The following is a 20,813-nucleotide window of genomic DNA, read 5'->3' as shown; positions in this document are numbered from 1 at the left end:
CCTAACCAGGCGTAACCATGACATTCATTTTGTCAAACATATCGTGAACATGTAAACTATAAGTCATGAATGCATATATGATCATAGGAGTCTGAAACTTATCTTAGTATCACCAAAATGGCCTAGTTCCCTCTAATAATAGCTGCAGTAACACTTTTTAGCCCATGCATTCATTACGCATCAAATAATTATCAAATCCCGAACAAGTCATAATTAGAGCTCATTACAAATCTATGCTTATAACCAACATATAACCATACTATTAACCATGAAAAAACAACCATAAAATCACCATAATAACAATTGCAAGTTCTCATAGATTACAATAGGAAAATAACTCTTATTAACTTATGCAAAAGGAAACCAAGTTAGGTACTTCCACGTACCACCCAACCATAGATTGGGCTGAACCAAATCTTTATTTCATTCAATCACCCTTGTGTCATATTCCAGGCATGAATGCGGGATCTCAAAACATAAAAAACAAGTGCTTCTTGGATATTAAACCACCTCCACCCTCAAGCTATTGTAATATCGCCAAAACCGGTCAAGAAATCACAAGCCTAAAACAAGCTTAGATTCCCCAGGCTTTCTTCAACATTACCTTGAGGAATTTTCCTGTCTCCACCAACCTATTGAGGAATTCCTGAAGATTAAACCACCTCCACCCACAACCCTTGGGAATTTTCCTGACACAACCTCACCTGGTTCCAAACTTTCCAGCAGTCCAAACATCAACCAGAAAAGAATCCCATCACACCATGAATATCTAGGAAATGGAAAGGAAAGACTGAAACCATTGTCAAACTAGGAAAAACGCATGCCAATGACAACAAATGAACCAAATACACAAATGCATGTACCATGCATTCACATACCAACTAGGAAATCACATATGCAACCTATTACCTACAAAAACCTATTGCTGAAGCTGCTCGATCCAACCTTCTGTGCTTGTCCTTTTATTTCCTTGAATTTCCTTTCTTTCTTTCTTTCTTGCTTGCTTTCTCCTCTTGGTGCTATTTTCTTTTTGAAATTGAATTCCAAAGCCAAAATTGACAAACAATTGTGAACTGATCCCTAGAAGCTTTTTTATTATTAAGGCCTCTATTTTCTTCATTTCCCTCTATTTTCCTTCAATTTCCCTCTCATGCAAATATGTGACTCTTCATCTCCCTTTTCTCTTATTTTCCTTTATTTTCATAAATGAATGCCAATTAATTGCTCTTTGGCTTTGCCAATGTCGTTGCTAATTTCCTTAGCCATAATAAACTGAAACTGACGCCCATTAGGATGTTTTTCCCAACATTCATCTTGGAATATGTGTCCCATGACCTTGGTCTTATTATTTTGCCTTTATTACCTTTTATTACATGAATTTTTAACCCATGGTTGTTACAAACCCCCCTCTTGGGGGAACACCATCCTCGGTGTTCTATGACACCTATGACCAACAAATCGTTGAAAACAAAACATACTGCTATGGAGATTTATAACTTAGCTTGATGCACTATTTATAATAAACAATTGTTGAATACCATGACCAACATGACAAGCATGAAAATCATATTGCTTAACTGAGTTTTATAGCATTGCTCATTACGGTATCTACAATAACAACCGCACATAAATATGTACATATACCAAACCTCCTTTTCCTCAACTGATAAACAATGAAGGAAACATAACCTACATCTAATCAACCATCTCCCACGTAGCTTCATCAGGCCTATAGTGCTTTGACTGCACTTTAACTTGCTCGATTGCTCTGTTCTAGAGCATGAGTTGTTTCCGCTACAATATGCACTGAAGTTATGGCTGGAATTCTCCTTTTGGCTCCACCTGTAATACATACCAATCAATCACATGATCAACATCCTTCACATAAATTTTAAGCAATGAAACATGGAAAATGTCATGGACTTTCATTGTTGATGGTAGTGCAAATATGTAGGCCACTGGTCCAACCCTCTCAAGGATCTTAAAAGGCTCACAATACCGAGATGTCATCTTGGCACATGATCTAATTCTTAAGGAGATCCTCTTGGGCTTGATGTGCAAGTACACACGCTTCCCAACCTGAAACTCCCTAAATGACCTATGCTAGTCTGCATAAATCTTCTGCTTGTCTAGTGTTTCCTTTAGATTCTTCTTGATAACTTGCATTTCCTCTTGCATCTCTGCCAACATGTCTAATCCAATCAACAGGTCATGAATGCATCTCTTATCGTAGGAGTCTAAAAATTATATGGGAATCATCAAGAAGGTCTAGTTCCCTCTCATAATGGTTGCAATAGCACTTGTTAACTCATGCACTCATTAATCATCAAATAATAATCAAATCTTGAACAAGTCATAACTAGAGCACATTACAAATATACGATTATAACCAACATATAACCAGATTATTAACCATGACAGAACAACCATCAAATCATAAGTATAAGTGCTCATAAATTACAATAGGAAAATAAATCTTATTAACTCATGCAAAAGCCAACCAATTCATGGACTTCCACGTACCACCCGACCATAGATTGGGTTGAACCAAATCTTTCTTTCATCCAATCACCTCCATTCCATATTCCAAGTGTGAATGTGGGATCTCAAGACAAAAAAATAGGGCTTCCTAAAGATTAAACCACCTCCATCCTCAAGCTACCGTGATCTCGCCAAAACTGGCCAAGAGATCAGAAGCACAAAACAAACTTGGATGCCCCATAGTTTCTTCACCATTACCTAAAGAAATTTTCCTATCTCCACCCACTTGTCGAGGGCTTCCCAGAGACTAAACAACCTCCAACCCCAACCTTTGAGAATTTTCCTAAGACCACCTCACTCAATTCCAAAACCTTCTAACAATTGAAAGTTCAACCAAAAAAGAATCCCATCACACCATGGCTATCAAAGAAATGGCAAGGCAAGGCTAAAACCACTGTCAAACTAGGCAAAACCCATGCTAATGAAAACAAATGAACCAAATACACAAATGAACGTACCATGCAATCACAAATCAACTAAGAAATCACACATGCAACCTGTTACCTGCAAAATTCACCAGTTGAAGTTACTTGATCAAACCTTCCTTGCTTGTCCTTTGCTTTCCTTGCCTTTCCTTGTCTTTCCTTGCTTACTTTCTCCTCTTGGTGCTCTTCTCTCTTTGAAACTAAATTTTAAAGCCAAAGCTCACAAAACATTGTGAGCTGATCCTTAGAAGCCTTTTTATTATTGACGCCTATATTTTCTTCATTTTGCTCTATTTTCCTTCAATTTCCTTCTCAGGCAAATATGTGACCCTTCATCTTCATTTTCTCATATTTTCCTTTATTTTCATAAATTAATGCCAATTAATGCCTCTTTGCTTTTATCAATGCCTTTGTCAATTTCCTTAACCATAATACACCGAAAGTGACACCCAGTAGGATGTTTTTCCCAACATTCAGCTTGGAATAACTGTCCCATGCCCTTGTTCTTATTCTTTTTCCTTTATTAACTTTTATTACATGAACTTCTAACCTGAGGTTGTTACTACATACAAAGCTAACATTCTATAAGAAATAATTATCTAAACTATAGAGCTAGAGCATAAATTTAACTACATTGATTGTAAGCTAACCATTCTAGCCAAGATATCAACCAACATGACCTTCTTGCAACAAGAGGAAGGTGATCCACAGCTGTACATGAATCCTCCACACTAGTTGTCATGCTACACTAGATTTTTGATCATGTATTTAGTGATATATTTAGTTTATGAATGTCACAATATGTAAAGAGATGACACAAAAACCTACTTATAAAAGTTTTTTTTAAAGAAAGATATTTTGATTCGAAAAAATATTAATAACCTAACAACTTTAAACTAGTGCTACTACTCTGGATTCTTTTCGTGAAAATTAAGAGTAAGCTATATTTCAACGCGTTATACAACCAATAAGATGTGATTGCATAGATTAAATATATGTTCTCCATTTTCCATGGCAGACACAACAGGATATTTTACGTTTTATCAATGTCAAAAGATTCCACAATCACTGTGGTGTACCACATCTAAGAGCAAGTTTTGACTGGAATCTTTCTGATCAAGAACTTTATTATGCCACAAATAATTGCTATAGTGGATAGATTTCTAACGTTTAAAGAGCACATTTTTTCCCACTTTCGGTGATCGATTCTCACTTTATTTAATACATTTAAGGCGAAATCACGTGTAAATATTAAAAAAATGTATATGGTGCTTTGTTCCCAGGGTTATGCACAACACCATTCCAGTCCAGTAAATCTTACAAATAAATCTATAAAGATTTAAGTGGATGGTCCAGTTGGTTGAGGTTTTAGCCAAGTCATCAAGAGATATTTTCAATTTTTTTCGGGTTCATCAAAATTTCAAGGTTAAGTTTGAGATGGGAGTTTGGCCAGTTTAGAAGTTGTTGAGAGGAGAAAACACAAAAATTAGCAAAGAATTCATATTCAACAAAGGCAGGTTCAATTTTCTTTGGGTTTATTGGGATTAGTAAATTCAATTTTCAGGTTCAATTCTTTTTGGGTTTATTGGAATTAGTAAAACCAATTCTCTTTAGGTTCATCTTTGAGTTCAATTTTTTTGGGTTCATCAAGATTAAGCTTTAAGCTTCATATCAGAGTGACCAATTTATAAATATTGGGTTCATCAAAATTAAGCTTTCATATCAGACTGGCCAGTTTATAAGTATTAAGAGGAAAGGAAAAAAAAAACACAGCAAAAGATTATTCAACAAGGCGTTTGTTTATATATTTAGAGAAAAAGAGTGAGGGCTTACACCGTGGTGGAGGATGACTTCCATGAATGATAAGAACAAACAACATTATTCACTTTCCAACGCCTGTGAACATGACGATGCAGTGGAAACAACCAGAACAGGTATTCAAGCATCCCTTAATTCCTTTTCCACTGCATTTCTCTTCAATGTTTTTAGACCATGTGCTAGGAATTCTGTATATTCAACTAGATTGTTTTCATATGCTATGGTTGCAATAAAAATTATAGTGGATTTTGAAGTTCTTATATGAAATTTGGGTAAACAGGGACCCTATGGACGGCTGTGGCTTATATAATTACATCAGTGATAGGGGCGGGAGTGTTATCCTTGACATGGGCCGTCGCGCAGTTGGGATGGATTGCGGGGCCTGTAGTCATGATCATCTTTGCTCTTATAACATTGTATTCCACTTTCTTGCTAGTGGATTGTTACAGGTTCCCAGATCCAGTCTCTGGGCCTCACAGAAACACTTCTTACAGGGGTGCCGTACGAGTCAATCTTGGTGCTATATCTCCTCATGATTAGATCTATTGTTACTTTCTTTCTATATATTATCTATTTCGTGACTGAATTTTTGACACAGGTGGACTTATTTTGCCCGTAATGCTACTCAGGTGAAAGAAAAGCCTGGCTGTGTGCATTAGTTCAGTATTCGTTACTGTATGGAGTATGCGTTGCGTACACCATCACTACTTCGGTTAGCATCAGGTTAGTTTCCATGACAATAATTTCGGCTTTGTCTAATGAGGTAATCAGGTTATGATTTTGCTAGGATGGTGAAATTTTTTTAAAGGAATTTGGTGATTTTTTAAAAGAAATATTGCACTAGGAGTGTTTGAATAGTTTTTTTTCTAATTTATATGGAATTTTATAGGAGTTTGTTAGGATCACAAATGAGTTGTGAATTTCATAATTTTAATGCTCAAATATTTTTTTCCAGGATATTGAATTCATATATACCATCAAAACTTATTTTAAATAACAAATATAAAAAATTTGTCTAATTTATTTTAAAAAACACTCTAAAATATATAAAATTTAGAGAAAGCTTAATTGATATGTATTTCCTAACCTATAAACTCTTCACTGACTTCATTTAATGGATATCTGACATATTATGGCCTTCATGGTATATTAAACAATACCCTTAATTTCACTACATGTTGGAAAATAGCTCTAAACATCACATTATTTAACTCCTCTCAACACTAACCCAATACACCTTCTCAATTTACAAGACCCCTACTTCCACTAAATATTGCAGGTATCCATTTTTTCTTTTAACATTTTTTATACCTTTTTATATTTTTTTATTAATTTCCAATTTTTTTTAGATTTGTTAATATAAAAACCCTTTATCCTCTTCATATATATCCCCCATATATTATGTTATTTTTTCTTCGATATATATACATGATATAATATTACTCAACAAATAAAATCCAGTAAACTCTTATACTCTTAAAATTGCTGTAATCTTACTGCCCATTTATATAACGTCGGCAAGTATCATGTATGTTTGAGGATTTCTGTTACAGTGAGCAGTCAATAGCGATCAAAGCTGCGTTGCAGCAATGGTGGATGGGAGGCAGCGTCACAGGACTGTGTATCGTATGACGTCATTGAAAAAGAACTGTGATTGTGTATGACAAAACCATCCAACATATCTATTTGGATTCTTAGTTTTCTCGGCTTTCTAGAAAGTTTCGAAGTTTTAGTTATGTCATTTTGCCCGGTGCTTTTCGCGTTGGCGCATGCGAAGTATTAAACAGCGCACAATTTGTGAATCTTGATAGTATGTAAAGTTTTATATTTTTGGGTAAATTTTTTATTATTCTTTCACACAGTATCGAGCATGGATTAATGAGTTTGTGTAGAATTTAATTGGAATCTAGTTTTCAATAACACTATTTCAAACTAGGATTGATCGAACTTTAATTAATCTTGTCCACAATATATGTGTACATTTTTTTCCATCAACATCAAAATTGATTCGATTTAGTAAACGATTTTTTTTTCATTTAACATTAAAATTGTCCACTATCTAATAAAAAAGACTAAACCCAGTAAAGAAAATTTTCATGAAGTAACGAGAGAAAAAAGAAATCATCAATCCCAATAATAATATTGATGTTCTTGCCATTGGTATTCACATATTCCACAACTTTATCGATTGGATGAACTGGCTATATAGTAATATTAAGAAGAACTATGTTTTAGAAAACAAACAGGTTAAGGTTAGGGTGGGTTACACTCCTAATAAAATCCTAGTGTCCTTAGTGATGGATTTTGGTGTGTTGGCTCGCGTATATTTCAATTTACAATTTTGTTTTTGCTTATCATAATTTTGCTTTTCCTTACCATAATTTTGGAAAGTGGACACAATTTTATCATAATTCCCATTATTTTTAGTGATGGATTTTGGTGTGATTCGCTTGTGTATTTCATTTCATAATTTTGTTTTGCTTATCATAATCTTGTTTTTGCATACCATAATTTATTTTGGAGAGTAGAGTGGATGCAATTTTATCATAGTTCTTTTAAAATGGGTAATAATGTTCACCCTGATTCGTTCAATTGATGACTAAAATAGGGATTGGGACAACCATATTGACTTAAACTCGTTGTCGAGAACATTTATAAAGTTTGGAACATGTATAAATTTGTACTGTATATTGAAGGTTATTTAGAGAGGTTTTGTTTTCTTTGACCTTTAAGGTGGGCCCACTGTACTTTTCTGACAGATGTTCTGGACCATATATGCTAGTTGCAGTCACCATATCTGTACAGAGCCTATACACTGACTTCATATATGAAATTTCAAGTTTATGATGCTATTGCTCTATATTATATATAAAAGGGCTGAAAAGCTTATTAGGTGTGAATTACATTGCAGAGCAATCAGCCGATCGAATTGTTACCACAAAAATGGACATGACTCTCCATGCCATTTCCCAGATCTTACCTCTATGGTCATCTATGGAGTTATGCAAGTCATCTTGTGTCAAATACCAAACTTTCATAAACTATGGGGCCTTTCAATAGTTGCAGCGATAATGTCATTTACATATGCAACATTAGGAATCGGTCTGGGCCTTGCCAAAGTAATTGGTATTGTTTACCTTACTCTACTCCATTATATACAATCATTAGCCCTCTTGGTTTCTTACAGCAGCTATGAAATTATTCTCCTGCATAATCCTGGTTTTATTGACCTTGTATATTACATTTGTTTTATGTCATCCCTAACATGTTGACAAATGTTCCAAAAACTGTAGAAAATGGAAAAATCCAGGGAACACTGGGTGGAATCTCTACAACCATCTCTCTTACTCGAGCCCAGAAAGTTTGGAAGATCTTACCAGCTCTTGGTGACATTGCATTTGCATTTCCATTTTCTCCACTTGTTCTTGAAATCCAGGTTTGCCTCAAAGTTAACTCTTATTTGAAATTTTTTGTAAAATAAAACTTCTGTGATTCATAAATAATGGTTGAAAACTTTTGTTTGGATTCATCATCATATTTATTTATAATGAATCCCAACAATGGGTTCGAAAAATTGACACCAAATAATTGTTATATAATTATTCCTAAAAATGGCTTCAAATGATTTATATATACGAATCCTTTGGAAAGCAGTAAGCTTCAAGTATAACTCTGTGCCCCCCTCCAATGAATCACTGTGCAGGATACTTTGAAGTCTCCACCTGCAGAAAACAGAACTATGAAAAAAGCAACATTGATTTCTATAGTGATAACAGCATCATTCTATATGCTATGTGGTTTTCTGGGCTATGCAGCATTTGGGGAAAATGCACCTGGTAACCTATTAACAGGGTTTGGATTCTACGAGCCATACTGGCTTATTGACTTCGCTAATGCATGCATTGTGGTTCACCTGGTGGGAGCATACCAGGTAAGAATTTTCTCGCCATTTCTCTCAGCTCTGCTTGACTGAAACTCTATTCATTCCTGCCACCCATATAAATCTATTGCCCTAATATCTGAAGCTCTCGCAGGTGTTGTGTCAACCGATTTTCAATTTCATTGAAGGTTGGATTTCTCAGAAATGGGCAGACAGTGTGCTAATCAGTAAGAGAATCGGCATACGCGTTCCTTTTTTGGGGTTCTACCGTGTCAATCTACTCAAGCTGGGTTGGAGAACTGCATTTGTTGTGTCAACTACTGGCATTGCCATTTTATTTCCATTATTCAATGACGTGGTGGGAATTTTGGGTGCTCTGAACTTCTGGCCATTGGTGGTGTACTTTCCCGTGGAGATGTACATTGTACAGAAAAAAGTGCAACGATGGACACTCAGGTGGAACCTTCTGCAAACATTGAGCTTCGTAGCTCTTCTTGTAACTCTGGTAACCGCTGTTGGCTCCATAGAAGGCCTTGTCAAGGACAAAGAAACATAGAGAGGATTTGGGATAGACATCTTTATATTTATTGTAGATCTTGATTTTTAAGATAAAGTTAAATTGTTTCTTAGATTCTGAAATATTTTCAAAATCTACCAGTTAAACAATTTCAGGCAGAGTCTACAAAATGTGGATATGTTACAGCACTGTGCCTGTGTTGCCGGGAAGATAATTACTCAGACAACACCATTGTTTCTGAGGTGAAAATAGCATAGTTCGGAAAGCGGATCTAAATGCAGAACAAGTTTGTAGTTGGAACAGATTTCCACAGCACAATAACTATGATCTTGCAGCGCTGGGAGCTTTTAAATAAATGGCAAATAAATAAATATTTTCCTAATAAATCAAATAAACATAAATGCCTCCTTGGAAGCTAGGTTCCAGGTCAACGAAATATGTACTTGTACTCTCTTTTTAATATATAAAAGATAGCGTTTTTTTATCCTGGAAAAAAAGCTATGTTCCACTTATAATCACAAATGTAGTTACTCTGCTCGGAAATTGATAGGATTGCAGGTTTATTAGAATAACTCACCATATATTGAAAACTTTCGCAACATAACGTGAAAGTTCTTGTATAAAATTCAAACTCTACAGTTCATAGTAATATAAATTCGTTGTAACTTTTTTTATAATAAATTTTTTATATATTATTATAAGATTTTTTTTATAATATATTTTTTTTTTTTATATATTACTATAAGATTATATTCTTAAGAAAGAATTTAGTTTAATATAATAGAATATTTATTATTGGTTATTATTTTGCAGATGTAGGTTGACTCATTATTGTTATTCAAGAAAAATTATGTTATTTGGAATTATATCCAAATAGTCAATAAAGCGGGACTTTCACTTTTAAAAAAAGCATGTTCCCTTGAATCCAAAAAAAAAATTAAAAAAAAAAAATTATTAATCAAGCAAATTCACATTTAAAACATATTATAAGATTCTATGTTATAATAAGTAGTTTCTACTTTAATACTTATGAATATATTTAAACTTTATTATTTATTTATTAATATGGAATATATTTAGACTTTATTATTTATTTAATAATATAATTCTGAAGTGGAGTATGTGTTAGTAAAAATGAATTTTTTCATTCATATAAAGTTTAAAAATTTGTGAAAACTAAGAGATTAAAGGTTCAAATCCTCCAACCCAATTTTATAGACCCAAGTAATTATGTCAAAAGAGTTATGCGATCTAGTAGTTGTGTTAAAGGTTTACTATACGAATTATTGAATTCCTGTCAAATATAAAAAAAAATTAATAATTATATTTTACAAATAATATTAAAATATTCACAAATAACTATAAAAATGTAAAATAATCCATTAATGAAAAGTCTTCCAGTGTTTCTTCTCCTTCTTTTCTTTTTCAACTCAATTCATCTCATTGTGTGACATCAATTCATCTCACTGAAAAAAGTTTATGAAAAATAGTTATAAATGAGAGTTTTAATTTCAATTTAAAAACAAATTAAGTTATTTGTTAAAATTACGTATAAAAAAATAGCTCAATAAAATGAGTTAAATTAAATTGCTCGCATTAAAACATCTCAGGTGACAAGTTCAATTCTCCTAAATTGCTCGCATTAAAGCATCTCAGGTGACAAGTTCAATTCTCCTCCGATCTGTTAGGATTAGGGTTCATTCATTTCCTCGTCTCCACTTGCTTTCATATATATATATATCTCCTCGAAAATGTTTCCGCAAGTCCATGAATCACAACCCGAAAAAGGAAATAAAATAATTAGTTAGTAAGATTTTCTGATCGTGGTGGAGTTTCATTCATCCAGAAAGGCCCAATCTGAATATTCATCGCTTCTTTATAATATCTCGAGGGTTGTTTTAATTTTTAAATATGTTTTGGGTTTTGAGGTTAATATCCTTTTCTAAAATTGACTTAAGGGTGGGTTTTATTGTTTCGGTTTTGTGTTAATATCATTTTTTAAATTCACATAGGTGAAATTTGCATTTTAATCAACGTCATTCTCCGGAAGTAGATGTTCATATGGTTATGTTTTTTTTGGTGGGATCAGGAAGGTAACATGTTTTCATATTTGGGTGAGAGCAGGCGAGATCTTAATTTGCGTGAGAGCAGGGGAGCGAAATTTGCACTCCGGAAGTAGGTGTTCATATGGTTATGTTTTTTTTTTGGTTGGGGCATTTGGGAGAGCGGGGGAGCTCTCACTGGTAGAGAAAATTCATGTCAGCATATTTAATAATAAAATATTGTATTTTCTTAATCTAAGTTTTTAGTTTATTGAAATTCACTTTGTTTATTTTGTTGGAAAGACTTTTGTTAAGGTTAGTCTTTACAAAAATTCAAAGATCTTTATTAAGGTTAATTTCGAAGATTAAGATTCAAAGAAATTTATTCAGGTTAATTTCAATATATTTGACTATAAATAAAAGAATCCAATTTTACTTATTTAATATTTGGCTTTAAGTATGTGTTTAGAGTATTCTCAATATTTTTAAAGGGTTAGATGTTAAAAATGAAGAGGTGAATTTGTGAGTTATGGGTCAAATTCAAGTAACAAGAGTGTAATAAAGAATTTCACAACTAATTGTGTAAATATGTGTAAACATTGTATTTACTGCCAAGTTGGTTTTATATGGAAACAACAGTTATGTAACGGAGGAGGCTCTTGTAAAATGATGAATGCCCAAACTATTGTAATCAAGGAGAATCATAATTGATTTAATAGAACTATTGTAATCAAGGAGAATCATAATTGATTTAATAGAAAATCCAATTCCTTGATGGGTGGATGTTTCCTTGACACCCTGTCAAGGTTTTACCACGTAAACATTGTGTTTTACTTGTAAATTATTTTTGGTTTCCATTCAGTTTTTCATTTATTTCTTGCTTTATCAACTGCTCCAACCAACAATTGGTATCACGGCAAGAGTTGAGAGCTGTTGAAATGAGCGGTTGAAGAATGAAGAGGAAAGGAGTTGAGCACAACACGCCAGTTTAATAGAGAAGCCGTCGAGCCTTCATCAAGAAAGTTTCATCTTTTGAAAGAAAGGGCATATTCTGTGCATAAAATCACATTATTTAACATTCGAGGGTTTTGATAATGGACTGGTGTTTTGGCTTTTGGGGAAAAAATGGTGAAGAATGTTAAATGCTATTGATTGCATATTGAACACGCTTCTTATGAAGCTATGCAAGTATGTTAGCAAACCAGAAAGAACATCGGTGCTTGTTTTGGGTACTCGTAAGGGTAATTAGCTCGGAAAATTAGAGAATTGTTGATCTGAAAATGGGGCTTTTAGGCTTCTTGTCTAACTTACAAGAACCTCTCCCACTTACAAAGCTTCTAATTTTCCCAAGTCTTAATGATTAACCAATGCGGAAATAAGAAATGCTTGAAAATATGGGTGTACGCTTGTATTTGTTTTCAGCTAGTTATTTACTTTAAATCTGTTGTTTGTACTGATATGGGAAGATACTTAAACTCATATACAAATGCATATAACAATAGTTAGAGCAACAGTAAAAACAAACACATAACACAACAATATAATATGGAGTTCACCCTGATATCTTGGGCTACGTCTCCTTGAGCTCTTGAACCAGGTGGATGTTGGTGGCCACCCACCAACCCATTTGGACCCCCACAACTGTCTCTTTCAGTCTTTTCAGTTTCCTAAATTACAACACAGTTTACTATTTTTAGCAGTTTTTCGGGTCCTGAACTTCCGAAGCCGTTTTAAAGCCCTAAACGACGTTTTTTTGGGATTCTGGGATGCCTCCCAAAGTGGTAGTACTCGGATAGATCTTTCTAACGAGCTATCGTACACGTCAAACGGAGATCGTATGCCAAAGTTACGACCCCGGGAAATTGATGTACCAATTTACCCAGACGGGGCCCACAATTTGGTGTTTCATCTTCTAGGATTAGGTTTCGGGATGTGAAGGGTTTTCCATTGTTTCTCAACAATAAATAGGCCTTCGAGCCTCATTGTAATACAGTTCGAAACAGTTCAGAGGCATGTAGCCTCCACATCTCTTCTCAGAGATAAGCTACCATCGCCCTAGCTTGTTTCTTTCCATTTCTGTTTGTAAGCATATTTCAGTATTTTCCATTAATGAAATGAAGTATTATTTCCGCTGCATCTCTGTATTTATGGTTATCGCATCTCTGTATTTATGGTTATCTCTGTGATCTATTGCGTTCCTGTTTAAATCCGGATCAGCTCTAATCAACTTGATTAGGCTCTCTGGGATTATGGCAATAGTTCTTTTGTGGAGGTTTTCCGTTACACCAAAACCCGCAAGTGTTGGTAAACATTACAAACCAGTAACTAGGATCCCCAAGGTGGAAATTACGAATTCTATAGAGGTGCGGTGATTTTTCCAACACCCCCCTCAAACACAACTCGAGGTAATCGAACCTAGGTCCAAGCTCTGATACCATGTAGGAATTTACAGGGTAAGTTCCTCAGATAGAACACCAAAGGACACCGCTCACAAACAAATCACAGATCAATACACCAGTATTTTTGACGTGGTTAAAACCCTCAAAGAGGGAAACAATCCACGGCCTGAGCCAACGCGACCACTTCAAACAATTTATTAATAAAAGAATGAAAATTTACATAAGCTTCTCTCATGAACGGTTACCCTACAAATGACCCTCCATGCTCTTTAAATAGAGATCATGGACCAATCGGGTGTTATGCCATGGATCAAGTGTCGGTAATACCGAGGAGAGAATGAACCGTCAGATCACTACATATCGTGACCGTTGGATTGTAAGTTACAAAATGTACATAGTAAAGAAACACACTTTACCTAAATCTACACTAGACCAAGTTATACTTAACTATTTCCTATGTGTCGGAATATCCTAACATCTTTCACAAGTGCCTACACTTAACTCCAATGTTTTACATAGGCACATTAGGCTCAGAACACCATCTCATCCCTTGGCTCTTGGAGCTCTTTAGCTTTCTAGCTTTGGTTCTGGCTCTTGCTCTAGTTGTGGCTCTCGCTTCTCTAAGCTCTTTCTCCCAGCCTTTGCATGCCTCTGTGAGTCGCTCAACCTCCAAGCAACTCCAACAACAATATGCTACTGTCAATTGAGCTCTCTGGCTTTTTCCACTCAACCTCCAAGTGACTCTCCAGACTCTCTGCGCATTCAACGTCTTCTCATTATACGCTCTTTTTCTCCTCTTTTACTTTATGTCTGTTCGTGGCTTAACGCCAATCTGTCTCATGACTGTTCGTTTCCTCTCCCAGCTCTTCGGATTGCCTGATTCTGTCCACTGGAATTCCCTACTTTGTGTCATCATCAGTTTAACGCTTCACAGATAGGTGGCCACTCGTCTCCTCACAAGCTGAGCGAGCTCTTCCTCAAGCGGTTCGTTACTTCGGTTACTTTGTGAAATGATTCATCCACCAACTCAGCGGTCCAATCGGACTTCAACCTTTATGTGTCGAAGCTTATTCTCTCCATTGAATCCAGTTTCCCATGTGGCGCAATCTCTGCCGTTAGATATGGGGCCTCCAGATCCGATGGTTATCGCTCTTATCGCACGGTTGACTTGCTCGGACATTAGCCCGTGATGAGAGTGGTTTTTCTCTTTCATCTGCCAGACACGCGTAAATCAACGTATGGAATCGTTGGGTCCTCTGACAAACCCGCTTACTGCCCAAAATGGCTCCGATATTCCGCTGGTTTTGGAGCGCGAGACCCGCTGTCTGTTTTCAGCGCTTTTCCCACGGTTCTCTAGCTTCCCTTGTGACTGAGTGCTCAAGGCCTTTTTGTTTCGAGGGGTTTTTCCTAGCATTTACGCTAATCGCGCATCAGAAACTGCTTTTGTTTTCTAGTATGGGCTTCCTAACTGCCATTTTTGTTTTGCTTATCATAATCTTGTTTTTGCATACCATAATTTTGGAGAGTAGAGTGGATACAATTTTATCATAGTTCTTTTAAAATGGTTGATAATGTTCACCCTGATTCGGTCAATTGATGACTAAAACAGGGATCGGGACAACTGTATTGACTTAAACTCGTTGTCGAGAACATTTATAAAATTTGGAACATATATAATTTGTACTCTGAATTGAAGGTTTTTTTAGTTTTGTTTTCTTTTATCTTGAAGGTGGGCGCGCTGTACTTTTCTGACAGATGTTCTGGACCATATGTGCTAGTTGCAGTCACCATATCTGTACAGAGCCTATACACTGAATTCATAAATGAAATTTCAAGTTTATGATGTTATTGCTCTACGTTATATATAAAAGGGTTGAAACGCTTATTAGGTGGGCCCCGTTTGGGGGTAAGTTGGTACATCAACGTACGCGTCAAACGGAGATCATATGCCAAAGTTACGACCCCGGGAAGTTGATGTACCAACTTACCCCCAAACGGGGCCCACAGTTTGGCGTTTCATCTCCTAGGGTTAGGTTTTGGAATGTTAAGGGTTTTCCATTGTTTCTCAACAATAAATAGGCCTTCGAGCCTCATTGTAACACAGTTCAGAGGCATGTAGCCATCACATCTCTTCTCAGAGATAAGCTACCATCGCCCTAGCTAGTTTATTTCCATTTCTGATTGTAAGCATATTTCAGTATTTCCTATTAATGAAATGAAGTATTATTTCCGCTGCATCTTTGTGTATATGGTTATCTCTGTAATTTGTTGCGTTCCTGTTTAAATCTGGATCAGTGGTATCAGAGCGGTCTGCTTTTTCTTTGTTTTTCTTTGCATGTCCCCAACAAGGTCGAGATATAAGGAGTTAGGGCTCGAACTGGTTGAACCTTTGCAAGACCAGCCTCGCAAATCCCAACGGACTCCCATGGCGGACGAGAAGAAAGACGAGGGGGCAGGAGATCCCATCAAAATCTTGCTCGAAGAAGCGCTCGAGCGACAACGGAACGCGATGATGGACAGCTTTGCGCAGATTCTTCAGCGGCTACCCAGAAGTGGCGCATCGGCTTCCAGCAGCTCCTCTGGAAACGCCACACCCTTTAAGGTACAAGTTAATTTTGAAATCCCCATATTCGAGGGTCAGATAGACGCCGATGCCGTAGATAAATGGTTAAATCTACTAGAGGGCTATTTTTCTGTTCATGAATTTTCGAGTCGGGAAAAGATTGTTTTTGCTCTTCTCAAAGCAGCCCCCCACGTCAAGGACTGGTGGGAAACCTACTGCGAGCAGAAGGATGAAAGTACTGGCTCACTATTTTCAGCCGCACCCACCTGGGATTCGTTCCGGGATGCCATCAAGGAGTAGTACTACCCTGTCGGGAGCTATGAGGATGAATACATAAAGTGGACCACGCTGCGGCAGGGAAGGGACCAAGACGTGCCGGAGTTCACCAATCTTTTCCATACCCTTCGCACAAAGTTGGGTATCAAGGATTCGGAGCAACATTTGATACTCAAATACCGTGGCTGCCTGCACAAGTACATTCAGGAAGAAATACAGTTCCTAAACATCCCCTCGCTCGGCGCAGCATACCGGTATGCCGTCAAGGTCGAGCAGAAGTTCAAACAAAAGAAGCGAGACTTTGGATCTGCGAATCCAAAACAGGGGAAAGGTGCCCCTAAACCACAGAACAAAGGACAAAGCCAAGGCGGGACAGCCCAAGACAACCAGCCGAAGCTGCAAGCAAAGAACAGCGCCGCGAAGCCGAGAAAGGACACTGGAAAATGGTGCGAGTTCCATAAGAGCTCCACTCACAACACAAGTGAGTGTCGGGCCAAGCAGTCACTGGTGGCTGAGCTAAAGGTTTCAAAATCAGATGCATGTTCCGACTCTGAGTCAGAACCCGATAAGGGGTATGAAAAAGGGAAGCAGATCATTGACGCGGACCCCAGCGCCACTGTTGCTACCGCAAAGATCCAGAAAAATGAACCGGAAGATCCAGAGGAGGAGGAGCGTCTCTTTCACTCCCAGATGTGGGTAAAGGGCTCCCCGATACAGTTCATTGTTGATAGCGTGATCCGGATTTAAACAGGAACGCAACAAATTACAGAGATAACCATATACACAAAGATGCAGCGGAAATAATACTTCATTTCATTAATGGAAAATACTCAAATATGCTTACAACAGAAATGGAAATAAACTAGCTAGGGCGATGGTAGCTTATCTCTGAGAAGAGATGTGATGGCTACATGCCTCTGAACTGTCTTACAATGAGGCTCGGAGGCCTATTTATTGTTGAGAAACAATAGAAAACCCTTCACATTCCAAAACCTAACCCTAGAAGATGAAACGCCAAATTGTGGGCCCCGTTTTTGGGTAAGTTGGTACATCAACTTCCCGGGGTCGCGAATTGGTCATACTATATCCGTTTGATGTGCATGATAGCCCGTTGGAAAGATCTCTCCGAGGACTACGACGGAAAAGACGATTTTTATCAGAAAAATCGCTGGCGGTATATTTCCCAAAAAACGTCGTTTAGGGCCTCAAAACGGCTCCGGAAGTTCAGGACCCGAAAAACTGCTAAAAATAGTAAGTTGTGCTACAATTAAGGAAACTGAAAATGCTGAGAAAGACAATGGTGGGGGTCCAGGTGGACTTGGCAGGTGGCCACCAATATCCACCTGGATCATAGCGGGAGTCAAAAGAACCTCATTTCGGCAGAGGTCGTGAAGCGTTTGGGCTTACCGACCACAGCACATCCACAGCCATACATCATTGGGTGGCTTCACCAAGGACGAGATCTTCGCGTGAGCCAGCAGTGTCGCCTTCCGTACAACATCAAGCCCTTTACGGATGAGGTATTGTGTGACATTGCTCCCCTTGAAGTTTGTGATGTATTACTAGGACAACCATACTTGTGGAAGCGACATGCTGTGTATGAATCAAGGCCCCGTGCTGTTATTATCACATTGGGAAATAAGTTGTTCAGGATACCAGAGGTAGCACCACCTGCCGCCATCTCTTTGATTACTGCAAAACAATGCAGTAAGATCATTTCCAAAACCAGGAAATTTGTTTTCCTGATGATACGCCCTCAAGGGAAGAAGAAGACAGTGGCCGCGGCCTCCAAACGGGGTCCCTCTGCACGGCAGCTGCAGATGGACAAGATTGTGGAGGAGTACGAAGACATCTTCACCTCCCCGGCAGGGGTTCCTCTGCACTGTCAGGTCAAGCACTCCATCGATCTGACCCCAGGTGCGCCGCTACCCAATGGACCAATTTATCAGCGCTCCGTTCTGGAGAACAATGAAATCAAGAGGCAGATTTAGGAGCTCCTGCAGAAAGGTCACATCCGTCCGAGTTCTTCGCCCTGTGGGAGCCTGATAGTGTTGGTACAGAAGAAGGATGGGACGTGGAGACTCTGTATTGACTATCGGGCGCTGAACAAGATCACTGTTCGTAATAGGTACCCGATCCCGCGGATTGATGACCTCCTAGACCAACTAAAGGGGGCAAAATATTTCAGCAAGATCGATCTGAAGTCAGGATATCACCAGGTACCAATCGAACCCTCAGATGTGTGGAAGACTGCCTTCAAATCCAAGGAGGGCCTCTTCGAATGGTTGGTCATGCCTTTCGGATTGACGAATGCTCCTGCAACCTTTATGAGGCTAATGGATGACATCTTGCGGCCATTCACCAACTCCATTGTAGTAGTATACTTGGATGACATTTTGATCTTCAGCCAGAGTTGGGAAGAGCACCTCCACCACATCCGACAGGTTCTCCAAACACTGCGGCAACACAAGCTATGTGCCAATTTGGAGAAATTCACTTTTGGCATGACCGAGGTTCAGTATCTGGGATACATCATTGATGAACAGGGGGTGCATGTCGATCCAGCCAAGGTCCAAGTCATTCGGGATTGGCCCTCTCCAACCACTCTAACAGAGCTCCGCAACTTTCTAGGTCTTGCCAACTTCTACCGCAGGTTTGTGTTGGGGTTTTCTCATATTTCTTGGCCCTTGAGTCAAGTCACCAAGGGCGGGGCGAAAGCAAAATTCTTTTGGTCTGAATCTCAACAGAAGGCATTCAGGGAGTTGAAGGATCACCTCTGCACGGCACCAGTGCTCGCGTTATCAGATTTACAACAACCATTTGAGGTCGAGACAGATGCCTCTGACTATGCTATTGGGGCAGTCCTTACCCAACATGGACATCCAGTGGCATATCACAGTGAAACACTTTCAGACACAGTCCGGAAGTACCCCACTTATGATAAAGAGATGTATTCCATTGTACAGGCCTGCCGACAATGGAAGCATTACATTTTGGGGAAGGAAACGGTCATCCACACAGACCACCAACTTCTGCAGTTCATACAGACCCAAGGGAAATTGCAGAATGATCGCCATCAGAAGTGGTCTACATACCTGCAACAGTTTCACTTGAATATCAAGTATAAAAAGGGCAACACCAATAATGTTGCAAATTGCCTCAGTCGACCACCGATCATGGCGCTAACCACCGTGCTCAACTCTTGCGGGCACGAGACTTCTGATTGGCCACTTCTCTACAAAAGTGACCCAGAATTCGGCCACACATACCAGACACTCTTGGAGGGTCGGCAGGTTGCAGATTTTCACCTCCAGGATGCCCTATTATGCCACCTCGGTCACCTTTGTGTTCCTTCAAGCGAGCGTGCCAAGATGATTTGGGAAGCACACTACAGTCGGGCTGCTGGGCATTTCGGGGTTGAGAAAACAGTGGCAGTACTGCAAAATTATTTCTATTGGCCGAATCTTCGATAGGATGTTGGGAAGTACATCCGATCATGTACTGCCTGTGCCATTGCCAAACCGACCATTAAGAAGCAAGGCCTCTATACCCCGTTGCCTATCCCTAGTCGACCTTGGGAATCCATCTCCATGGATTACATGTCAGGCCTTCCTTCCACTAAGCATGGAAATGACTGTGTTTTTGTGGTCGTCGACAGGTTCTCAAAGATGGCCATTATGATGGCCTGCAAGAAGAATATCACAGCAGAAGCCACTGCTAAACTCTTCTTCGAACGAGTGTTGGTGCACTTTGGGATCCCACAGTCTATCATCTCAGATCGGGACAGCCGGTTTCTCAGCACATTTTGGTCCAGTCTCTGGTCAATGCTGGACACCAAACTCACGAAGTCCATAGCCTTCCATCCTCAAACTGATGGCCAGACAGAGGTTGTCAATAGGATGATTGTGCACATTCTGCGCATGTATAATTCAAAGCATCCACGCACATGGGACGAGAGCCTCCCCTATGTTCAGCACAGCTACAACCGAGCTCTTCACAGCTCCACTGGCCATAGCCCTTTTCAGGTGGGGTTGGGATTCCAGCCACTATGTCCCATTGATGTGGCCATGCCACTTGCATCCACTCACATGAATTCAGCTCATGTCCAGTCCGAAACAGATAAGGCCACCAGCTTCATTGAGCGCATCCAACATATTCGCCAGCAGGTCCATGAGATTCTTGAGAAATCAAATGCGAAGTACAAGCAGCGACATGATCAACATCGAGTGCCACACAAGTTTCAGGTGGGCGACAAAGTCTGGTTGCATTTGCAAAAGTAACGCCTTACTGGAGCCTATCGGAAATTGAGACCACTCCGATATGGTCCTTACACCATTACTAAGGCTATGGGA

The 20,813-nt window shown here is 38.5% G+C and overlaps 1 protein-coding gene across 1 annotated transcript; it reads left to right on the top strand.

The window, feature by feature from the left end:
• Nucleotides 1-4,228: 4,228 nt before the first annotated feature.
• On the top strand, nucleotides 4,229-9,663 carry LOC149170188 (amino acid permease 2-like). Its single transcript, XM_089427275.1, has 7 exons — nucleotides 4,229-4,900; nucleotides 5,065-5,301; nucleotides 5,414-5,507; nucleotides 7,696-7,910; nucleotides 8,078-8,220; nucleotides 8,488-8,715; nucleotides 8,819-9,663. Exons 1-7 carry the CDS (start codon nucleotides 4,813-4,815, stop codon nucleotides 9,218-9,220), a joined length of 1,407 nt encoding a protein of 468 aa, XP_089283401.1. The 5' UTR covers nucleotides 4,229-4,812; the 3' UTR covers nucleotides 9,221-9,663.
• Nucleotides 9,664-20,813: the final 11,150 nt, after the last annotated feature.

The sequence above is a fragment of the Pinus tabuliformis genome, chromosome 4_2 (genome assembly GCF_031772625.1).
Source record: "Pinus tabuliformis cultivar Carrire ecotype Pingquan chromosome 4_2, CPIR1, whole genome shotgun sequence".
Lineage (NCBI taxonomy): Eukaryota > Viridiplantae > Streptophyta > Pinopsida > Pinales > Pinaceae > Pinus > Pinus tabuliformis.
This window is presented reverse-complemented; position numbering and strand designations above follow the sequence as displayed.